Here is a 23,263-nt window from a genome sequence, read left to right as displayed (position 1 = left end):
TTTTCCAGATTTGGAATGCCTGAAGCTCTCCAGTGCAGTTGACAGCTAGAGGAATAGAAGCCTTGATTCACAGCCACTCTCTATGCTGTATTTCTGCTCGGCAGAAGAGAACCTTTCCTTTATACCATCCTCCGTATTCCAGAATAATTTTGGCAGGCATTGTTGGGCACGGAGGAGCTCCCTTTGCCCAAGGCTTGTCATCGTCCTTTCTAATCAAAACACATACAAAATAATTTCAGCCAAGAGTTTATCCTAGATACTTCTTGATCTACTGAGGTACAGTGAAAAGATTCATCTTCCTAGAGGCATTCAGAGAAAAAAAAAGTTATCTCATTCATTCTTGCTAACTTTGCCCATTTGAAACGGTTGTCTTTCTCAGGCAAATTCTTATAAATTGCCTTCCAGTCAAAAGACTTGTTTTCCTGTTAGTCTCAGACTGGCATTCTTACTTAACAGGAAATACACACTGAATCCTGCCATGTTTCTGTTGGCAAATATTGGGCTACCCTTGTTGGAACCTGCCAACAAGTTTCTTAGTAAGCAAATAGAAAATAAAACAAGCAGCTCTCAATGAAACAGAAGACACACTTGAACTACCTTGGAGACACTCAGTGCCCGAAGTCATCTTCAGTTACTTCTAGGGGACATGGACCTTCCTTCCAAGTCGAACTGTTACTCACCTTTTTTTTTTTTTTTCTTTAAAGATTTTATTTATTTATTTGACAGAGAGAGAGAACACAAGCAGGGGGAGTGGGAGTGGGAAAGGGAGAGGCAGGCTTCCCACTGAGCAGGGAGCTCGATGTGGGGCTCGATCCCGGGACTCTGGCATCATGACTGGAGCTGAAGACAGTCTTAATAACAGAGCCACCCAGGCGCCCCTGTTACCCCCTGTAATCCTACAACTGGTTTGGCTATACATGTAGTAATGTTAATTTAAGATAGTTTTTAAAGTAAAACAAACATTTAAGTAATTCATTTTCTTTACTACAGAGAGTAGGAATTGCTGTGTGGCTCAAATACGAAACAGAACAGTTAAATAGTTAGAAACGTCCTAATTTGCAAAAACTCAGATCTTTCATGACACCTTTAGACCTTTACCCAGAGGGTTAACAAAAGATACTGGATGGGTCTTTCTAATACTAACTTTCTTATTCCATCCTTTATATCTTAGTTTTAGCCTTTTGATTATAAACTATACACATGTACAGAAAAGTGGATAAGCCACGAATGTACAGTCAGTGAATTATCCCAAAGCAAACACCTGTGTAACCATAAACCAGAGCAAAGACTAGAACATTGTCAACTTTACAGAAGCTTGCCTTTTACCCCCTCCCCCTCCCCTAACTTCAATTACTGTTATTTTCTTTTGCAATTGAATTGTTGTATTTCAGAGAGTTCTCTTCTTAGGTCTTTAAGTAGTTCTCTGGTGAGGTGATTCATCTCCAAAAGCTTTTAAGCTTTGTCTGTGAACGGAGGTCATGTCCAAGTTACTTCCGGATTTTTGGTGACCAAGAATGAATGGGGACAGTCGTATACCTAGGTAACATATAGCAGATGTAGGGTATGCTGTTACTAAGGCTGGTGATGCTTTGGGAGAGCAAGCCATTTAATGTTCAAATCTCTCATTTCATACAAGTGCCAGGAGGGGAGATACTGGAAGCCTCCTGTGGCTCAGTGGTTGAAAATGTGGGCTCTAGGACCTGACTTGTGAATTCACCACTTACATACTGTAACTTGGGGCAAGTCACTCAAACTCTCTGTACCTTGATCTCCTTACTATAAAATGAGAACAATAATAGTACCTGCCTCATAGGGTTTTTCTGAAGATTGTATGAATTAATTCTTGAAAGACCTTTTAAACGGTGCTTGGTACATGGCAGTTAACAAATGCTAATTTAGTGAGTGTGTGTTTATAGGTATAGGGTACAGTAGGAGGCTCGTGTACTTCCGAGTCGGGCAGACTTGGGTTTACAGTCTCATTTTATAGCTCCGGTACAATTACTGTACCTTCTGTGTGTTGCCTAAGTTTGCAAATATGAATTTAAAGGTGATAATTACAAGTAACCTCAGAGAGCTGCTTGGTCGAAATGGTGGTAAGCGGGTGCCAGTGCCTTGTGGAGGCGGCCAGATACGCTCACCTGCCCCCTCTTCTCGGTTTTCCTCTGATCGACATGGTCCAAGCCTTTAACTGTGTCACCTGTTAACTCTAGGCAGTGGAGACCAACGTTTTTCTGAAAAGAAAAGCCATTTTTTAAAGGACTTTATTTATTTATTTGACAGCTGGAAATCACAAGTAGGCAGAGAGGCAGGCAGAGAGGGGGGTGGAAAACAGGCTCCCCGTTGAGCGGAGAGCCCAATGCGGGGCTCTATCCCAGGACCCCGAGATCATGACCTGAGCCGAAGGCAGAGGCTTAACCCACCGAGCCACCCAGGTGCCCCAGAAAAGCCATTTTGAGAACCCCATTGTCTTTTCCCATGGAACGTTAAGACAGGCTCCGTGGAATCTTTGAGCCCAGTAATTTGTGATTCTGCTGAACTCATTCACTGGGAGAAGACCTGCAGCCGGTTGTGTCCCTGCAAAGCTGCACATCTGCTCCTGGAATTGCTGACCTCGGGGCAGTGCTCCCCAGTCTCTTGCACAAGTGAGTAGCTATCTGCTTACAGTGCCCGAGCTGTGGCCTGAGGGTCCGGGAGGGAACCCGAAACCACTCAGGCAGCTTGAGACCACAGCTCAGTCTTCTGGAACCACCGGAGTATTTAGTTAGTTACCATCTGCAAATGTTCTGTGCAAAAGGCCTCTTTTTTGTGAATGGCTCCATGTTACCTGAATGAGTACCTGCTGTAACCCCAAATGTCTGTTAGTCATTAGTAGATGAGGGGGTATTTGGGTCTGGACCTGAACAACATTCAGCCCCAATAGAGGGTAGGGTAGAGAAGATGGAGAGGCCCAAGAACACTGTTTACATAATAGGTCTGAAAAAGGAATAATCACTTAAATCTACATCCTATTGTCCAGAATTCAGTCACACGAACCCTCCAGCCTGAAAAGTCCTTGTCTGAGCGGCCTCTTCCCAGAAAGAGTTATTTGGGGGAGGGGTGCTCACATCTTGGGACACTTAGCCACAGAGGCCAATCTTAATACCTTCCACTTGTGTGCCAAGACATCTCACGAAGACCAAGGATAGTGTCACCTTCTGTTGTTCAAAATTGGGTTAACAGCTCTCTCTCAAAGATTTCTCTACAATGATCTGCCACCCATTTCTCTGGAAAAATAAGTAAAATAAGAGTCTGAGCTTCATGCTTTGTAAGGGCATGCTCTCGGTTCACTTAGTTAAGGCACCATTAGTGTCCCAAATCCAGATTCTGAAAATCTCCGGAAGCATGGGTCTTTGCAGCCTTTTGGTAAGTGTTACTGTGCCCTGCTTTATTTTATAGTATTTGTTTAAAATCGACTCTGTCCTGACCTTGGAAGGAAATCACTTTCAGGGTGGGGGGCGGTGAGGAACAGATCCCTCATATATTTTAAGTGTACGCTTAATATATCCATATTTAAATATAAATGAACTTCCTTGAATTCAGTCTTCTAAAGAATTTAATTGAGAGTTTGGTGCTCTGTTTTTTGTTGAATAGGAAAATAATTCTGTATCAGTTTTGGAGTAATCAACTTTTTCTGTACTTTTTTTTTTAACACAATTTTACAATTTTATTTCTTGACTCTGATAAAATGTGCTTAGGTGCTTATTAATGATGCGGCAGCTAGATGCTGAAGGGTGCAGAGCAGAGTTGTTACATTGGTGATGTAGCACCAGCGTAAGGGAGGGTGGATGGGACTTGAGTCTTTTTTAATGATTTTTATCTAAAAAATAGCAGAGGGTTAAGCCAGCTGGTTCAATGTAGTGGAAATGAAATCATATGTCTATGAAAACACTTCACACTGTTGAGTACTATAAAATACTGCAATGATCATAGTAAAAGAAAAAAATTACTCACTGGTGTTTAGTGCCATAGATAGTGCAAAGCTCAGAGGAGACATCCTTCCTTCCTTTGGTGGGATGTGGAAGAAGAAAGCAATTAATATTAGCACCAGCGTTCTTAGCATTTCTGTGACGGCAAAACCCTTAATCACAAGGATATCATTAGTGCTCTGAAGCATTTAATTTTGATGCCTGACAGCATTTTAAAATGCACAAACCTTTGATAAAGAGCAAATCAGAGCTGCGGTGTTGAAATGAGAAAGAAAGAGGGAACAAAAACCACCTTAAGCCCCAAGTAATTAAATTTAAATATGCCGTTTGCATGAAGCAGAGATATGTATAAACTGTGGGTTTATTTTTCCTATCAGTGAAAGACCCCTCGAGTAAACATTGGCTCTTACATTCAGATCTGGGAAAGGGGCACCCTGCTGTGGTTAAGAAGTGTGCTCTTCCTCCTAGCACTGGGCATTGTTGGACCACTGACATCTCTGGCTTTGGGTTTCTTGACTTTCCTAAAGGGCTGTTTCCACTCTAACTTGCCTGCAGGCTGGAGAGCTTTCATCGAATCTGCTTATTTCCTGCCTTCCTCCCTCCGCCCTCCTAATTTGAGCCAGTAGTGAAATGCAGTCGATCTGTTTGAGCTGCTCCTTTCCCCACTCAGGGTCTCCCAAACTGTTTTTAATTCATGGCTCCTGATGCTGGACCCAAGCAAACAGTTCGATAGCCTGCAGTGATTCGCAAAGACTCCTTCCTGCCTTTCTTGGCCCAGTGTCTTTTTTTTTTTTTTTTCCTTCCTCCTCTCCATCCTATTTCGGTGTCACGAGTGCCAAACTGCTGCAGTAAAACGACTTGTAGGTGTTTAATGGCGAGTCATTGAGGAAGCGAATAAAAGAAAATTGTAGCACTTGCATCGGTGGGGAGCAAGGGGAACTGCTGAGCTTTGAACCAAAGACAGTTAAATTTACCATTTTCTTAAAAGGAGCCTCCTCTGTTTGACATCAAAGCATCTCCTGTAATTCTTCGTTGTGAAATGTACCACTGTTAGAGAGGCACGATCGAGCCCCTCATCTGTGCTGTTCCTGTTTATGGGGAACACACACTTTGATAAAACCCACACGTGCCTTCTGCATGCATGTGGCCAGGTCTCCCACCAAACGTAACCACAGGTACATTGCAAATGGGGATTCTATTTAGAAAGCACTTTTCAGTTTCTCAGAGATCTGTGGAATTTTGAATACAGAATTATTTGAAGGGGGGGATAATTTATTTTGGCTTTCTAGTAGAAAGCTTAGATCATTCAACCCTTCAAGCTTTGGTGCGTTTTTTTCTTTTGTCCTCTGTGGTGGTGGCTCCATCTTTAGAAAGTGGAAACATTTTACTGTTTCCAGTGTGTGTGTGGGAAGATCTCCCTTCCACGTGCTTCATCTTGCTGTCCCGACCCTGACCGCAGAGGGCTCTGCACTCTGTTACCCAGACACTTCATCAGTGATGTCCCTCTGGTGGAATTTCAGGGATACATGCAATACCTCATGGCTTCTTCGGCCAGTCACTGACTTGTTCCCACTAGCACATCTTTGGAGATAACTATAGGTTTAAACAAGAGAGATGCTTAGGGCCCTTTCTGGATATAGGATTATGACTTGGCGAGGGGAGGGGGGATTTCAATGCTATGATATACCTTTGTGGTGAGGAGAACTATTTAACATGCCCTCGCAAGATGGAGGTGAAATGCTGAGGAGATTGTCAACATCTCTGTAGACCGAAAGAGCAGCCCCTCAAAATGCTGTCTGTGACAGGTGCAGCGAAGACTGCTTTTAATGTTAATTCACATTTGAATGACATTTTACAACCTGTATGTTTGGGGGGGGGGCGCTCAGAAGCCTCTCATATCTCTTAGAAAACAGAGACTCCATTTATAATTAGAATTGTCATTTGCTTTCCTCCTAATTGTCAATTATTTTAGTTAACCTAAATAGCAAAACCAGACCCATAGAAGGTCATCTGAAACAGGTGCAGATGAAACGTTGTTTTAAGGATGACTGACTTCTGGTACTTCATATTTAGAAAACATCTCCCTGTCTACAGAGATTTTCTCAAGACTATTTTAACATTTAGTTACTGGTTTGGCAAGTTTATTGGGCACTCACTATGTGCCAGACATGATTGAATAGTTTGGATATCGATATGGACAAGGGAAAGCCCTACCTTTATGGAGAATACGTTCTAATGGCTCACACGCTGGTATCTGGAAGGAAGGTGTTTTACAAATGGGAGAGCAGAGGCAAGAAAATTTGAGTGACTTGGCCAAGATGGCAACTGGTAAATTTCAAACCCAGAATTACACCCAGAATCCTTCTAATAGTCATCAACCTTCCACCAAATTAGTGAAGAATACCTTTAAGAATATGAGTCAAAGATATTTTTATCTTTATCTCATTTCACATGTCCTAGGTGAGCCCTCGATGATCACAGAATTAGAGTACTAAGTAATTTCAAGAAATCATTTCAAGAAAATCCCAGTCATACTCGGAGCAGGTGCACCTCCGTTCAGCCATCTTTCACCTTTCTGCCTCCTGTTAGCCACTGTAAATCTTGACCTACCTTCATAGCCTTACTCCAAATCCTTCCATGGTTCTTTCTGGAATTTACAATGTCCTCTTCCCTATTCTGGTTTCTTATCTCAGCCACTATCTTTACTTAGCCAAATACTGTTTAACTGTTTAAATATAAATGCCTCTTTAGCTCTACTTTGGATTTTAAGTTCCTGGAGCAGAGACTTAAAAGGCATTTGTTGAATGATTGAACTGGAACGTCAATGTGATTTATAAGCAAAAAGAAAAGGAAGTCAAGAATGTGGTTTGGACTCAAATTCCTCAAATACCCTTGAGAGTCATAGGATGTGGTCTCAGAGAACAACATCTCGGGACAGGAAAATGGACATCTGTCAATCATCGGAAATATTGCTTCTAACATTTGAAAACTACGGACTTGATTAAATTACGTCACAGACCTTTCTTTAAAACCACCCTCTGATGGCTCCTGTCCTTGTGATCTTTACACCCTTCAGTCATCTTCTCAACCATCCTACTGTCAGGCGAGCATGACCAGCCCTCCTTGTTGAGTGTTATGCTAAAATTCTGGCCATCAAAGAATGCCTGCTTATGTCCAGGGGCACAAAACTTTCCTCAAAGCAAACACCTCCTTTATGAAGGAAGTCTGTGGGTGGGTAGGAATGTTTCCAATCTGTGTCTCTTTCTTGTAGTGAGGCTCCTTACATCAGCCTTCATCTTCCTCCTGGCGTCCCCTCTGACTCTTGTAAGGGTATTGCATGTCTAAAAACACAGTATAATAAGGAAGCAGCCACCCCATTCTTCTTCCCATCACCACGAGAAAATGTGGGTAAGAAGAGACTTAGCAGGAACTGCCTCCTCTTGAGTTCTAGAAAATGGGGGTCTTCTCTGTAAGACTATTATAAAAATTTCCTCATCTATTTTGTTGTTGTTAATTCAGAAGAGGCTGAAGGATCAGATGGGGCTTCCTTTGATACCAACGACTGTGTGTGATTCAGCTTTGTCTGCGCTTTTCCATCTCTGCCTTATTCCACGGGTGCTCATTAAGAATGTGCTTGTGGATGAGTCAGTCCTGAGGAAAAATTACATCTCCACAGGTTTCGGAATGTAAGTTAGAGAAGTGAGAGACAAGCAGCACCTTTTTTTCTGCTTGGTCTTTTTATGTTGACTAAAATTTCCACTGTGGTGGGAAACCCTCTTTTGAAGTAAGGCATTGATATTTCATAGCTCCTTTTGAACCTATTTTAAGGGCAAGAATGTTCAATCTGTTATTCTATCAGTCTATTATCTTATAATTTTGTTAGCAAAGAGCAGAGCCCTAGGGTGTTGGGACCCAGGATCCAAACCATTTCTAAATTGAGAAAGGCTTGGCAGTGTTTACTAAAATGTAGAAACCTAACAGTGGTGGCCCCAGAGATCATTTTAGTGAAGACCCATATGGAAGTCCTGTAATACTGAATTGCCCTGTGTGAAAATTAAGTTTCTTTCAATTCTCCCTCAGTTCTTCCCATTATTCCAAGGCTAGAATCTCAAGTTGATGCCTGGATTATCCTATTTTGGGTAATGCAGGGAGAGGCAAGAATGTCCAGCAACCACTGATGGTATTGTTTACTCACATACTCATTTTTAGGGTTACCTGCTGTTAACAGGGTTTTATTTATATCAGTAATGGGAAGTTTCTTCTTAACTGTAATTCGAGTCAGTGTAGCATGTGGGTTCAAGAACACCATTAATGAAATCATAGCACAAGTTGTAGAAGGATGTGGCAGCAATTACATGAATGGCATGAGAAGACAAGCTTGGGAACCATTGGGGTAGGAGAATGATCGAGAAATGCCATTGCCAAGTGGCTCATCTGGGGAAGCAAGCCACGGCCGGGCACACCTGGCAGGGTGACAGCTTCCAGATGTGGAGATGGAGGCTTTGTTAGAAGCAGGGTGGGAAGGTCAAGGGAAAAACCCCTGGGTGGCTTATAATGTGAAGCACACAGCCAGACTGCCTCTTCCCTCCAGAGTGGCAGCCCTGTAAAGCCCAGTGTTTTTCCTTCCCAAGCTGGTGTTCTTTGTACCAGAGACGGTAAGGCGCTCTCTTCAGGGGGAGGAAAGGCCACCATGTTTGACTACAGAGCAGTTGCATGTTGTAGTCGGTGTATTTTTTCATCTCACTTGGTCATGGATTGCTTTTTTCACTGTGGCCTGATAAAAATGCTTTTCTGAAAGACCTCTGTCCAGTAAGAATTCAGGCATGACAGCCACACAGCGTAATACCTTTCGGGAACTGGAACTGTTCTACTTTCCTCTTTCATCTCATCTCGTTAGGCAGAGTCAGCACACACGGTTGGTTGATTTACACGTTTATGCATATGGATTTTTCCAAGTATGACTGCATTAGAAATAGTCTACACAATTATATGGGGGATGCCCTGCCCGTGGTATTGCGAGGAGTTCGGTTGAGTTCATATCCCCCTTGAATGGTCACAGGAACACCGCTGCTCTGGCTTCTAAAATGGAAATCAGGTTCATTGCCCACGTGCAGCTGTTTAGTGATAACCCAGTCAGAGAGAACCAAGCTTAGTCAAGGGCACCCCAAGGGCAGCCAGACAGTTCTTTCCCAAAGAATCTGTTCATTATCAGGATCTGACCCAGACCATTTCCGAGAGAAAGTCACTGTGTAACTCGATGATCCCCCCCTTCCTCTGCCGCTTTCTTTCGAAAACCCTGGCTTTTCTATTTCACGTCCCAATCCTGAACGTCAGTTTAAAGAGCCCCTTTTTATGGAGTGTATCCTGAAGTGCTCTGTTAGACAATATATTATTACCTGGAGTGAAACAGCTTTTCACAGCCGGGCAGCCTTCTTAGCCTTCTTACCGTCTTTGTATTTAAGAGAGAGTCCCTCCTTGCAGTTTGCTGGACAATGGTTGCATGTCAACCAGTAAGGAAAGAGAGAGAGAAAATGTGTATGTGCGCTTGTGTGTGTGTGTGTGTGTGTGTGTGTGTGTGTGTGTGTGTTGGGGGGAGGGAAGCCTAAATGCAGCTAATGAGCACATTTCCGTTTTTCATTTTCTTCAGATGTTCAGTGGCTTCCATATGTCTGCTGTGTGCAGCTCTGTTCACCCAGTTTGGCGTTACTAACCTTGGGGTTGCCTTTGATGAAGGACATGTGTATCCACTATGCCTTTCATTGGTGTTTATGCCTGAGGTTCAGTCTGGAATAGCTTTGGGGGGAAAAGAGTGGGAGAGGGAAATAGGGCAAAGGGTCCGTGTGCACGTTCGCTTGTGTGTGTATGTTGGGAAAGAGCAGGAGAATGACCCGACGCTATGTTGTTGTTCCTCAGTGGCCATTTTGTGATGGTTTCACATATTTCCACAATTTGGTAGCAAACAGGATTGTACATTCAGTTGAGGGAGGCCCCTAATCTCTGGTTCTACAGACCAGCTTTGTTAGGTAAGTTGACGGGTTTCATGAATGCTCCCCTTCTCCCCAGAGATGGCACATTTGTGTCACTGTCAGTCCCAGCAGAGCTTGACGACAGCGGGAGATGTGACTATCACAGTGAAGACGAGGGCAGCCTGGTTTTATAAATCTCAAGAACCCCTGCGAACGCAGCCAATAGAGGGCTGCTTTTGCGTCTTTCGTAGTGGGAAGAAGAAAGTTTGCTACTCAGCCGGCAAAAGCAATATTTCAGCTTCTATAAACATAGCTTCAAAACGTCACGCATTAAAAAAAAAAAAAAAAAAGTCACGCATGTCCAGAAAGATCATCATTGTTCTATTTGTGCTCTTCATTATTTGCATCACTGCGTCAAACTGGAAACTTAGCCGCAATTAAACAGTACTTGTATTTATATTGGAAAGAATAGAAATTGTTTGCATTTCCTACCGTCCCGTGGGAAGAGTGGCAGATTCTCCTGCTTGTATAAAATTAACGATCAGTAAGATGACCACTTGGAAACTTGGGATGTAGGAGGAGATGCAGTTTTACGGAACTTAAAAGGAGGTCTTCCAGTGGATGTCACGACTTGCAAAAAATAGAGAAGGAGGTAGCGTTCTCTATAGATTTCGTGAAGAATGGCTGCAGGTTCTGTGGAGGTGATGCTGTAGGCTTTTACCTCAGAGAATATCTTTCTAAGATCAACCATACACCAGCATATTGGAAGGAACCATAAAAATGGTATGCTTTTGTCCTGGGGAAGACTGACACAGGAATCTGGGGAAGATGAGATAGTCCTTCACACCTTTCTTAAGTAAAATGAAATTATTGATTGCTTCCCCTTTTGTTTTTGTTTTTCCCAATAGCACCTTCCTCCATTGCTTTGGTCCAGGCGAAAGAAGTTACAAGATACAGTGTTGCTCTGGCTTGGCTGGAACCAGATAGGCCCAATGGGGTGATCTTGGAGTATGAAGTCAAGTATTATGAGAAGGTATTACTTGAATGAGCAAGCTTCCTTCCCTCTCTTCTCCTGACCATCAGTCCCCCACTCCTTCTCTCCTTCCCTCTTTCCTTCCTTTTTCTCTTTAGATTTAGCCAGTTAAAAATCCAAAACGCTAGTGAATCTCAAAACCAAATGCATTTTGTTCCCCAATCGAATCCAATTATGAATTTTATGTATTAAGTCGCTTATCATGAAAAATAGGAAAAATACATTGTGTTCTAATATAACCATTTTTTCTTTCTAGTAATGGAAATCAAGATAACTAAACGGTTCTTATATATAAGCCTTCTATCAGTGAGAGTGACTCATAAAAGTCGAAATAATGATCTGTTTAAGTAGATCACTGCTATTCAGAATCAAGGTGTGGGTTTTGATGACTTTTAATAGAAAATCAGGGAAGGAAAATTACATTTTCAGCCTCTTAAAGTTATAGAAAGACATTATTTTTACAAATAACTTGTCTCCCTTAAAGGACAGAATTCTGAAGAGAGCTATTTGCATTCAAGATTGTCTGGAAAATGAACAATTGACTTCTCTTTCTTTTTAAAGATAATCACTTATTGGCTTCCTTATTAAAAGCAGAAAGGGGACAGGATTTATTTTTTCACTGAAACCAGATTACAACATTTTTGACATTTTCTAGACAGAAAATAGAAAAAGATGAGAGACCTTCTTATGGTTATTTCTGTTAAATTGCTGTCTGTGGACTGAGAAAAGCCACCAACCATCATCTGATTTCCTTTTTAAAAAAGATCATAAGTCAAGATCTGCATATGGTCAGTGTCAACAGTGATCACACCCAAACCCCACATGTCCTTCAGAGTCCGAGATCTTACAATGGTACCTCCAACATTGAAGTGGACAGGAGGTTTAGAGTTTATTCATCTCTGTTTACTTTCAACTTTTTAAAATTTTATTTATTTATTTGAGAGAGAGGGGGCGAGCAGGAGTGGGGTGAGGGACAGAAGAAGAAACAGACTCCCAACTGAGCACGGAGCTTGATGTGGGGCTCGATCCCAGGACCCCAGGACCACGACCTGGGCTGAAGTCAGACACTTAACTGACTGAGCCACCCAGATGCCCCTTACTTTCAACTTCTAAGTACACTGGCTTGGTTCCTTTAATTATGTGCCTAGAGTAAGTGGGGGATTTATTTTCCCACCTTCTCTAATGTTATTGCCCCACGATGCAGGATCAGAATGAGCGGAGCTACCGCATCGTCCGGACGGCTGCCAGGAACACAGACATCAAAGGCCTGAATCCTCTGACTTCCTATGTGTTCCATGTCCGCGCCAGGACAGCAGCTGGTTACGGTGACTTCAGTGAGCCCCTGGAGGTCACAACCAACACAGGTACCAACTTCTGAGGCCCTTTTTACAGTCCAGGTGAAATCATATTACAGTGAGATCCAAGGAACTGTACCTGATTTCTGGTTAGGTGAACATTCTGTTGTCAATGAACACGGTTTGAGATGACGATGTCTGTAACTTAGAAAAGCTCACGCTCTTTAATTACCTAATTAATTAAAGATTTTATTTATTTATTTGACAGAGAGACACAGGGAGAGAGGGAACACAAGCAGGGGAGTGGGAGAGAGCGAGAAGCAGGGTTCCCTGCTTAGCAGGGAGGCTGAGCAGAGAGCCCAACGTGGAGCTGGATCCAGCTATCCATGACCTGAGCCGAAGGCAGATGCTTAACGACTGAGCCACCCAGGCTCCCCAGCTCATGCTCTTAAAAGAGCATTTTTTTCATATTAACTGTTCTGTCTTTTCATGTGATTAGAAAGTGTTTTCTTCTTTTTCTTATTTTGAATCTTCTACTGATCATAGAACAATGGAAGTGCTAAGTGGACAAATTGAGAGTTGCATAGCGATCTTAAAGAAGTTAGGAAGTTTTCTCCTAGGAAGAGTAAAGAAGGGACTGGATTTATTTTATTTTATTTATTTCTAAGAATCTGTTTAAATCAAGTCAGATCAGTTTTTTTTTTTTTAAACCCTTTGAACAAACATCAACTCTCAGCATTGTGAGTTGGACTCAGTGATTGGCTTGAAAATATGAACAAAGGAGAGGCCCATTGAGTAAGCTGGCTGTATAATTAACACATCGAGATTGAGCTTACTGGATAAGGAGATCATAGAGAAGAATCTTCAACATCAGTTCAAGAAAGTAATTTTCTTCATCAATCATTAAATAAAGTAAGAGTAAAAAAGAAGAGAAACTAGGATTGAATCTGATGGGGTTTGACAATTGTGAGCGATATTCCTGGAAGGCTTCAAGGAGGAAGTGGCATCTGATCTGATCAATAATGAGCAGGTTTTTTGATAGATTTGGAGAGGGGGATGAGCAGGGATTCAAAATTGCTTGTCCTTTTTGAAATTTCCAAGTGTCTTTCATTAAATAAGAGGGCTGAAACCAGAAAAGAAGAAAAAGCAATGAGTAGTAAGGTTTACCAGAGGGTTTTTTGAGTCTTCTGGTTGAAGTTCTTCCTACAAATATATAAAAGAAAAGTCTTCATCTCATTAAGGTTGTCTTAGAAATGCTGTCACATAAATACTTAATCAAAGGGCAAAAGAGGCTGTGAGCCTTCCCGGTGGCTTCCGACCTTGATACTCGTGACCCAGTCAGAAGTTCTAGCTCATAGGACCTTCCCAGAGGTGATCCTTGTGTAACTGTCTTTGCCAGTGCCTTCCCGGATCATTGGAGATGGGGCCAACTCCACCGTCCTTCTGGTCTCCGTCTCAGGCAGTGTGGTGCTGGTGGTCATTCTCATTGCGGCTTTTGTCATCAGCAGGAGGTAAGCACTTAAGCCACCCACTGCCCACCCCCACCCCCATCCCACTTTTTATGAGGGAGCTTTTTGTCTCCTCCCGCAAAGCTGAGGCTTTTGATTAGCATCATAAACAGGGCATGTGTATAGCCAGCTCCTTCCTCTTGGCTTTGATCTCCGCACACCACTATGGGAGCTGCTGGCTGCGCCTGCCCTGGTGACGGCCCTCACAGCTGAGAGTCCTGGAAAGACCCAGCTATTTCCTGGAAACCCAGCCGAGAAGCAAGCCAATGAGCGATTTCCAGATTCTCTAAGCTGTAAGGTGTTACATTTATACCTCTCTTAAGCTTAGACTTACTGCCGGAGGCAAAAAAAGAGGCCATATAAAACTTGGGTCCAAAATTTAAGCTTTGCCATTTGCTATATTACTTAAACTCTTTGAGTCCTTTTGTGTCCCTTTTATAAAGTACGGATAGAGGATCTCAGAGATCTGTCTCTAAGAGTTACTGATGGGAGAATTTTGATAGGTAAAGTAGCTAATCCAACACACAGTAGGTGCTTCAACTTGAGTTGGGTTGATAATAATTGCAACCAAAGCAAATGATGGAGTGCTACACTCAGTCTTCTTTTGGGAGAGGCCATCACCATTTCTAGAGAGTTTCCATTAAGCACACTGTGGGCATGGCATTGTTCTTGGAAAGGAATTTAAAACAGCAGATTGCTTAATTCTGTGTAAGTCTACAATCTAATGCGATACTTGAAAACCAATCTAGAAAAGAAAAAAAAATAAAAATGGCTTGGCAGTCTGTTTTTCTGAACCACTTTTCCTTACTGTTTCTGCTCCCATCTGCTTATTAACACTACTCAGAGGCTCCAGAGGAAGGGGGCAAGGGGGGACAGCCTCTCATCTCTAGTTTGTGCCCACATCTAGGCTTCTCCAGCCTTCAGTCCCCTATGCTATCAACTATTTCACAAAGTGGGGCTTTTGGCAAAAGAAGGGCAGAACCTGGGGACATCAAAATAATCCTCTTCAGTATATACCTTTTCCCATAACAGAAAAGGAACATGATACTGAGGAAGACAAAGTATTTGTCTAGAATTATTACTTTCCCTCTGTGGGAGAGCTACTGCTGGATACCCAGTCGCCATGATCAGCTCCCTGCCCAGTGTCTGCTGTGTCCTCTCTCTCTCTGCCCCTCCTGTTGGTGATCTCATTGATGTCACAACAATGCCTCTGGCTCTCGCCACTGGCCTGAGCAAGCCATCACACTCTCTGCTCACTTTGCGGTACATTATAATTAGGGTCATGACTGTGTATCCTAATTTGCCGGGATGGTCTCAGTTGTCACATGTATCTATTAATATCATGCTTCCCCACTCCCATGCTCCAAAATGCGCTGGAATTACAGAAATCAATCTCGGTCGCTCTAAACATGGTATGCACCAAGAGGTCATTGTGTGCAGGCACCACCTACATTTGTCATTGTGTTTGTTTTTGGGGGGGCAAAGGCTGTCACTGTGTGTTTGATTAGAGCCCTGAGTTCCTTCCTGAAGAAGTGAAATCCACAGTGAACACTTCTCCCTGTTGCTAGACTGTACACAGAGTCTACATAGACATGCCCACTGCACCCTATATATTGTTAAAGCTCAGTCTTTGGAAACTCTGATTTGGCCTAAACAGAATTTTAATTTCAAGTTTTCTTTCCTTTTCTGGCATTTGATTTTGGAAGCCAGTCAGGATGGACCTCTTTCTTGTCCATTGCCTTTTGGTTTTGGGCATGTACACATGTTGGGCACACAAACACAGGGGAGCGGGACACAATAATTTATGTCCATCGGATAGTGGGGGGCAAGAGTGGGATGGGAGATTTAGTGGAAATTACACGGGCTTTTTGTTTTCATTATCATATATTTCTGCGCCTGAAAATTTAATCAATAAAATTTAATCACAAAGACGTTTAAAAGTCTAAAACTAGAAGAAGAAGAAAAAAAACTTCTTAATTACCTCCACGTCGAAATAATCTTTGGCTAAAATCCAGGACCACGTGATGCTTAGAACCATTGGAGAGAATACTCCTTTGCAGAAAGTGGGTCTCATGTGGTATCTCAACCTCCTCTTTGATGTTGAAGGGAAGCTTTGTCTACTTGTCCAGCTTTTCTTTAGAGTTACCTTTTATTTTTCCCCCAAGCCACCTTAAATATACCAGTGAAACCAGAATAATTAAGACTAAGTCACCTCATTATAAGTTTCTTTTGGATGCCCCACTTTGACGAAATGAAAGCAAAAGCACAAGAATATGTAATGCAGGAAGACGAGCTTATTAAAAGCTTGTAGCTATAGGAAATAGCATCGCACACTTGATGACTTAATTTTGTTTCTGCTTTTATTGATCACTTTATTCTTTAAGTTAGGATTGATAGGAAGATACATCGGATTTCCAATTATGAGTCCCCGCCTTAGAGAATTGAGCCTGTCGAGTTACCCAGCGATGATTCTTGTCCCTTCTTCCCCCCCTTAAGAAAAAAATGTCACTTCCCAAGGCTGATAAACACTGCTTGGTGATTGGTCCTCAATGGATCACTTTTTAGAAAATGAAATGTCAACCCCTTGCCCTCCTATTGATTCTTCTTTAGTGTCGGCCATAAAGCTGTCACGGGAAAGGCCTCCTGGAGCCAGGTAGCTGACGGGCTTTGCCACGGCTGATGCACACTCAGCTGATTCTTCTCCATACGCAGGCGGTGTGCTCTGTCACACTGGACTGCCGATGTTTCAGTGCGACAAGAACAGGTGAAGAGAGAGGAGACCTGTAGTGCGGACGAAAGTCTGGTCCCTGCGTTCAGTGCGGGTACAAATGAAAGGTGGTAAATGACACCTCCAAGCAATCTTGCCAGCCCCCTGGGAAGGTAACAAGTGGAACACCCTGGCCCGGAAAATGATCCGGCTGCTTCTCGCCCTTCAGAGCCACCGAAGGTTGATGGCAGAGTCAATGCTCGAGACGAGGGGATCCCTTAGGAGGTGATTCCCCTCCAACCGAGTCCCACCAGGTCACGGTGTGTGAGATTTTTTTCAGAAGTAAAGGACAGGGACCCACACAGTGAGAAAATCTTCAACCCTCCTGATTACCTCAAAGAAAAATCTGTCTGGTGCTAATTTGTCATTTAGGAAAGAGGAAACGGCCTCAGGCTCACAGCTGGTATCTTGCTAGTTTTTTTTTTTTTTTTTTGGATAGCAATTGCCTCATTTATTTCATTATATTTTCTTTATACTGAGAAGCTTGAGCTTTAGGCAAGCCAGGGTATCTCCCTTTTATTCAGTGAGAAGATGGCTTCTTCATTTGACCAACATGGATGTGTTGTAAACATTTAGAGATCTCAGTAAATGATTCCAACTCCCACATTTATAGATCTTATTTATATATTTAAAATGATACACAAAGTAAGTTGACTTAAGACCTGTGCTATGTTTTTACCACCCCCATTATGCTAAGCAAATTCACTTACTCTTTTTATAAGATTTTTTTTTTTTTTTTTAAGAGAGAACAAGAGCAGGGGGAGGGACAGAGGGAGAGGCAGACTCCCCTCTGAGCAGGGAGCTCCATGTGGGGCTCCATCCCAGGACCCTGAGGTCATGACCTGAGCTAAGGCAGATGCTTAACTGACTGAGCCAGCCAGGCGCCCCAGAAAATTCACTTACTTTTTTTTACAAGCATCTACAGTCAGCGCGCTCTTCATCCTTCATGTGGAATTCAAGTATTGGGTCAGCTTTCCGAGCGCACCGCTGTTCTTGCTATTGGGTTATTCAGGCATCGCGCCCCTTTACTTATGGGATGCTGTCCCTAGAAAGTTCATCCCAACCAGGTCTGTACATTCTCTTGAGTAGCATAAGGCACCATTCCCCATACTCCTGTAGGTACCTATTGGTGGTCTCCACCATGCAACCACTTTATTGCTTTCTAAAGTGATTTTTGAAACGACTCCTAACAATGACATCATAAAATGCAATGATAAGGTCATAACCCCCGGGACTAATGATTGAATGTGTCACATTTCCCTGGTCCCCTGCATCTTTATACGTGATTAAGTGATTTCGTCAGGTTGTCCCAAATGTGATTAATCCCCAGTTGCTTGAGGCCAGTGTGTCTTCCCCAAATACTATTTTATTGTGTGAGAGAAACTTTTGAAAGGACTAGAATATAAGATGAGTCACTCATTTCTAAAGCCCAGTTTGGTGATGAGAGGCAAGTATTGCCTGATAACTAGGCATAGAGCATTGCTACTGGGTTTTGGTTATGTCTGTTTTTATGGTAGCGTATATTGTACTCACTTTACTCAAAGAAGTGAAATTGATTTAAAGAAAAAAAAAATGAGGTTGTGGTAAAATTCGTGAAGAAGTACACAAAAGACCCTGATTCAGGAAACTACCTCATTCTAACACTGGCTCCTTCTGTACTGGGAACCTAGAGAGCAGATCAAACAGTGAACTAAACCAAGGTTACACAACTGGTTAGTTGCCTGCTTCGGACAGGAGCCCATCTTTCCTGACTTCCAATACTGGCTACATTGGAAGCCCATACTGACCACACTAGTGGACCAAAATTTCAGGAGTCTCCTCGGTGCCGTTGGTAGCATTTGTAGTCTGTGAATTACTGTGCCCATGTAATGCACACTAGAAAGTCAGATTTCGTGAGTTGGTTTTGTCTTCATCTGAAGGCTCAGCTTTTCCACTTTGGAGCTAACTGTTCACGTAATGCGAAAACAGTTACCATTCAGTCTGTATCCATCTTCCCTGGTGTCCTAATTGGAATATTATGATCACATAAGAATGAATACACTCAAATGTTCGCCTAAATTGGCTCTGATGAAGTCATGTAAATTCATACAATTAGGGGGCAGATGGAACTGCGGGAACATTTCTAAACAACTTGCGTGCAGTTGTACAGTTCAATTTCACCCATTTCAGAATGTGGCTCGGGAAGAACATTCAGACATCATTCGGTGCAAGAACAATGACAGCTTAAGGAAGGGGAAGAGAAGGATGGCTTCTATGAATCTTCGTGGGTGATGCCATTAAACGCTGGAAAGGGTCCTCCTGGAGCCATGCTAGTTATTACATTGCTTTATCTTCTTTAATCTGCACTTTAGCTGAATAAATTACTTACCTTTTACTAATTAGTTTTGGAACAGTGAACCACATCAATCAAATCCATCCACTTGATCAAGGGAAGTTAGTATTTTAATCAAAGCGGGGTTTGTTCTGGGCCCCTGCCACGCTCCCCCTCCGGTGTTTTGTTTGTGTTTTTGAATAGTCATGGTGGCAGAAGGACACATTGGTTGGGAGGGCAGGCTCGGGGCTCACGCTGTTCCTCCACAATGCCTGCTAATACCCTGATTCTGTCCCCCTTTGACCCGGGCTGGGGAGGGCTCAGCTTCCAAACTCTCAGCTTCACCTGCGGGATGAAGCTCTTCCCTTTCACTCCTGCGGATGAAAGGTCCCTTGCTTCCTTCTGGAGCATTCACTAACAAACCACTCCCCTCCCCACCCGGTCTTAATCAGCTTGTCTGAGTCCCTGTAATTAGAAAATCTTCAACAAAGGTTTCCTTCTGCCATTCAGGTGATGCACCCATGGAGGTCAATTTAAAGTTAGCACCTCTGTTGGCCCTGTGGCGCCCTCCAGCCTGACTGACCGGCTTCAATGGGCTTTCTTTCTTGGAAAAATAACTGGCGCATTGTCCTCCCCTGAGCCAAGGAGAAAGGGTCATCAGGTGACAAAGGTAGAGGCAGACATAAGCATTTCAGCTTCCAGTATCTTCTGAAAAAGCTAATAGGCTACCATTAGGGTTTGAACAGGGTGATTCCTTGTGTTTCTTTTCTAGCATTTTCTGTACTCCCGAGGGGCCTCTCCCCCAAGGAACACTGCAAGTCAAGAAGTTTCTTTAGAAATACACCTTCGCTTCATGTTTAATTCCTTTTTTTGTGTTTAGAAGTCTGAGGAGGGGATGGGCATGTGGGTCTTAGAATTCATGATCCCTGCCATTTTGCATTTCCTCTGGCTTCACACATATTTAATGGATGTGCTTGATGGGAAACAGGTAACTGTCCTCCTGGGCAGCTGGAGGCTGTTGTTTCTGTTGGTATATTACAGGGTTTTTGACAAACTTGGTGGTATTTTAAAGTTGGCACCAAAGCTCTCCTGCTCAATGCATTATTTTGCTTCTCTAAAGGAAAGACGTTCAGATCAGTATTGGAGATCTAAAGTGGTTCAAGAGATATACTTGTAATTTTAGATAATGCTTTTAGGAGCTCTGATAAGATACAATCGCTCAGGCTGGCAGGACCCTATCACACCCCTGGGACCGAGCCACGCGTTTCCCTGACATAAAATCTTGTTTTCATAGTTCCTGACCTTACACTCTTCTATTTCCTTTAAAATGTGGAAGGGGTGGGGAACGATGGAGGGGACTACATCTTTCATGCAAATGTTTGGTTTCAGGACATTTCAAAGTGTTTCATTTCTTTGATGAACCGATGGATTCTGAAAGCACTGGCATCCAGTTTCAGTGGATTTACTGACGAATAATGTAGCATTGCTTATAATAACTCTCATCAGAGATCTTGATGTAGGTTCATCTGTACTATGAGAGGCATGTGAGATTGTGAGCAGATCAGGGCAGGTGGTGCACTCCTCTCCTTGCTAAGAGGGTTGTGGGGGAACCACACACCCCGCCCCCCGGCCCGCCCCGCACGCCCTGCCTCACCTGTACAGTGGAACTGAGTGTGTGCCTGCCTGCCTGCCTACTTCCTGGGCTTGCTGGGAAGATACAATTAAATACTGTGGCCCTTTAAATCATTTAAAAATGATGGCCCTTTTTAAAGTTAAAAGCAAAGTAAAAAGGCAAACTATTATTTGGGACTGCATTCCACACACTTGGCGGTAACCTGAGTGACTGAATCTCTCTTCACAGAGCTGGTTCCTGCTTCATAAATAGTCAGGGGAGGGCATGGTCATGTGTCCAGAGCACCTTGGAAAGCTGAATGCAGTGTGAAAGCGTGAGGTGTTACTACTTGCAGGGCAGTGATACCCATGGAGGGACCTCTGCAGACAATCTGGAGGGATGTGCGGATCATGCTGGGGCTCCTCTCCGGTCGCCCCAAGCAGCCCATCCACTGCTCTGCTCTTCTCTCTCCTATACGATCATCCCCCCTTCTCTGCTTCTTCAGACAGAGGTCAGGTTTCCAGAATTTGACAGAGCCCCACTGTTGAAATGCTCTGTGACCTGGAGGGGATCTTGGGTCAGCTTCCTTACCTGCAAGAATCTTGGCTTAGCTCGTCTGTGAAGCTTCTAGAAAACACGAGAAGAATTCCAATGTCAACTTTACATTTTGGGCAGAAACATAAATGTACACATGGTATTCACTTAATTGGTCTCATTTTGCCAAACTTTGAAAAGCTATAGTACCAACTGAGTTGATTTTTTGATTTTTGTGACCTACACACATACACATAGATATACATACATGCATACATATGCAGTGTGTCAAAATTATTGACTTGAGATTTACATATATTCAGGATTTCTGATTCTCAAGACTTTTATTACACCCAGATCCCATTTTTTTTTCCCCCTAGAGAGGGTGAGTGCAAGCCAGGGTGGGGATGGCAGAGGGAAGGAGGGAGAGGCAGAAAGAGAGCCTTAAGCAGACTCCTCAGTGAGTGTGGAACCTGAAAACAGGCTTGATCTCACAACCCTGAGATCATGACCTGAGCCAAAATCAAGAATCCAGTGCTTAGCTGACCCAGCCATCTCTCTCCCCACCCTCCCCACCCCCAAAATCTCATTTCTTCAGGACATTTAGAACAAAATGCCAATGGTGAGATCATACACCATTTCTTTGGAAAGCGAATTCAGCTACAAAGGGAAACTTCTCATCTTTACACTTGCAAGTTCTCTGCAAACTCTTATAGAATGTAATCCAGTAAAAAGCAAATATTTACCTTTTAAATTCTCATTAATAATTGATGCATTTGTAAGCAACAGCTGAAACCAATAACCACAAAACTATTGTTTTAAGAATATCCTATGATATGATAATGAGACTGGTGGTAGTGGTTATTCTGGTTGTAGCTACAGCACTGACTGTGACAATGAATACTCTCGCCATTTGATTTCTGCAGACTTCACCCATGGAAACTTACTTTAATTCAGAATATGTATCGAAAAATTAGCCAAGAAATTTATAATCTGTCTTCAGTAAGATAAATTTATTCTTGAGATTTGAAATTATATTATAAAATATTTGTTTTATCACCTTAGTTTAGTGTCATGGTTAAGAGCAGAGACTCTGGGTTCTGATTGCTTGAAACTATCATTCGGTACCAAAGTGACAGTTACTCACCTTATTATTTTACTTTCCATAAACCTCAGTTTACTTATCTGGGAAATGTCCACAATGTATTTGCCTGACTTACAAGGTGGTAGCAAAGAACTTACGGCATACAACTTTTGAAAATAATTTTATTTTTTATTTTTACTTAGACGGAGTAAATACAGTAAAGCTAAACAAGAAGCAGATGAAGAGAAACATTTGAATCAAGGTACAAAAACTGGATTAAAAAAATAATTTTATTTTTAGAGCATGTCTCATATTTTCAGTGTAGAAATGCCTAAATTAAATTCATATGACTATTAATATTACAGTCCTTCCACGGAATTATCTGAATAGTGGTCTTCAGGGTATCCAACTGAAATAAATGATTTGGGATTGTTTCAAGTGAGATTAAAGATGAAGGTTGGGGAAACTCCTTCCCTTATTTTATTTTCCACCCTGAGAAAAGTATTGGTCTTGCTGGCTCATTTTTGTAGCTGGGTGACGAGGCTTAACAGGTCACAGTTTTCTCACATTTGGAGGGAAAGAAAACTTCTAGGAATGAACAGTAATTGTCCCAATCCCAAGAGTATTTGCTGTGGCATTTAGGACTACTAATATTTCTTCCATGTACTCTGGTTATTTGGGGATTGAAGAGTAAATTTGAAGAACTGGCCCTGGAATGACTTGAGCAAGAGAGAAGACTCTTAAATGGACAGCGGTTGATACCTCTCCCGGAGCGCCATCCATTAGAACCTTAAGAACCTTCTGAGATGGTGGTGGTCTCTGTTTGCATTTACATTAGTACATTAGCCAAGAGCCACATGCACTATTGAGTATTTGAAAAGTAGCAAGTGTGAATGAGAAAGTGAATTTTAAGTTTATTTAATTTTAACTAATTTACATATACTAGCAATTTATGGGTAATAGCTACTCTGTTGGACATCACGAGAAGGGAGAAGAGAGAGACTGACCGCGGGTAGGAAGGATCATCTTGAGAAAGAGTTTCTTGGCTACAGCATATAAAGTGCTGAAGGATATGGGATATCGGAACCTTCTGTTATTTATTCACCCTGTTTTCTTTCCAAAACCATATTTTTTTTAATTTGCAAGTGATACATATATTTTTTTAAATGACTTTTTTTTTTTTTGCGA

At 42.5% G+C, this 23,263-nt stretch overlaps 1 protein-coding gene across 2 annotated transcripts in view; it reads left to right on the top strand.

Moving 5' to 3' along the window:
* EPHA4 (EPH receptor A4) overlaps window positions 1–23,263 on the top strand; it is a 142,286-nt gene that overhangs the window by 96,933 nt on the left and 22,090 nt on the right. For both annotated transcript variants that reach the window (XM_032354942.1, XM_032354943.1), the window contains exons 6-9: window positions 10,840–10,964; window positions 12,169–12,328; window positions 13,659–13,770; window positions 22,279–22,337. In XM_032354942.1, the coding sequence (XP_032210833.1) occupies window positions 10,840–10,964; window positions 12,169–12,328; window positions 13,659–13,770; window positions 22,279–22,337 (456 nt within the window). The remainder of the gene's footprint in view (window positions 1–10,839; window positions 10,965–12,168; window positions 12,329–13,658; window positions 13,771–22,278; window positions 22,338–23,263) is intronic.

This window comes from Mustela erminea, chromosome 8, assembly GCF_009829155.1.
Source record: "Mustela erminea isolate mMusErm1 chromosome 8, mMusErm1.Pri, whole genome shotgun sequence".
In the NCBI taxonomy this organism is placed as follows: Eukaryota; Metazoa; Chordata; class Mammalia; order Carnivora; family Mustelidae; genus Mustela; species Mustela erminea.
The sequence above is the reverse complement of the archived record's forward strand: the minus strand, read 5'-3'. Positions and strand labels throughout refer to the sequence as shown.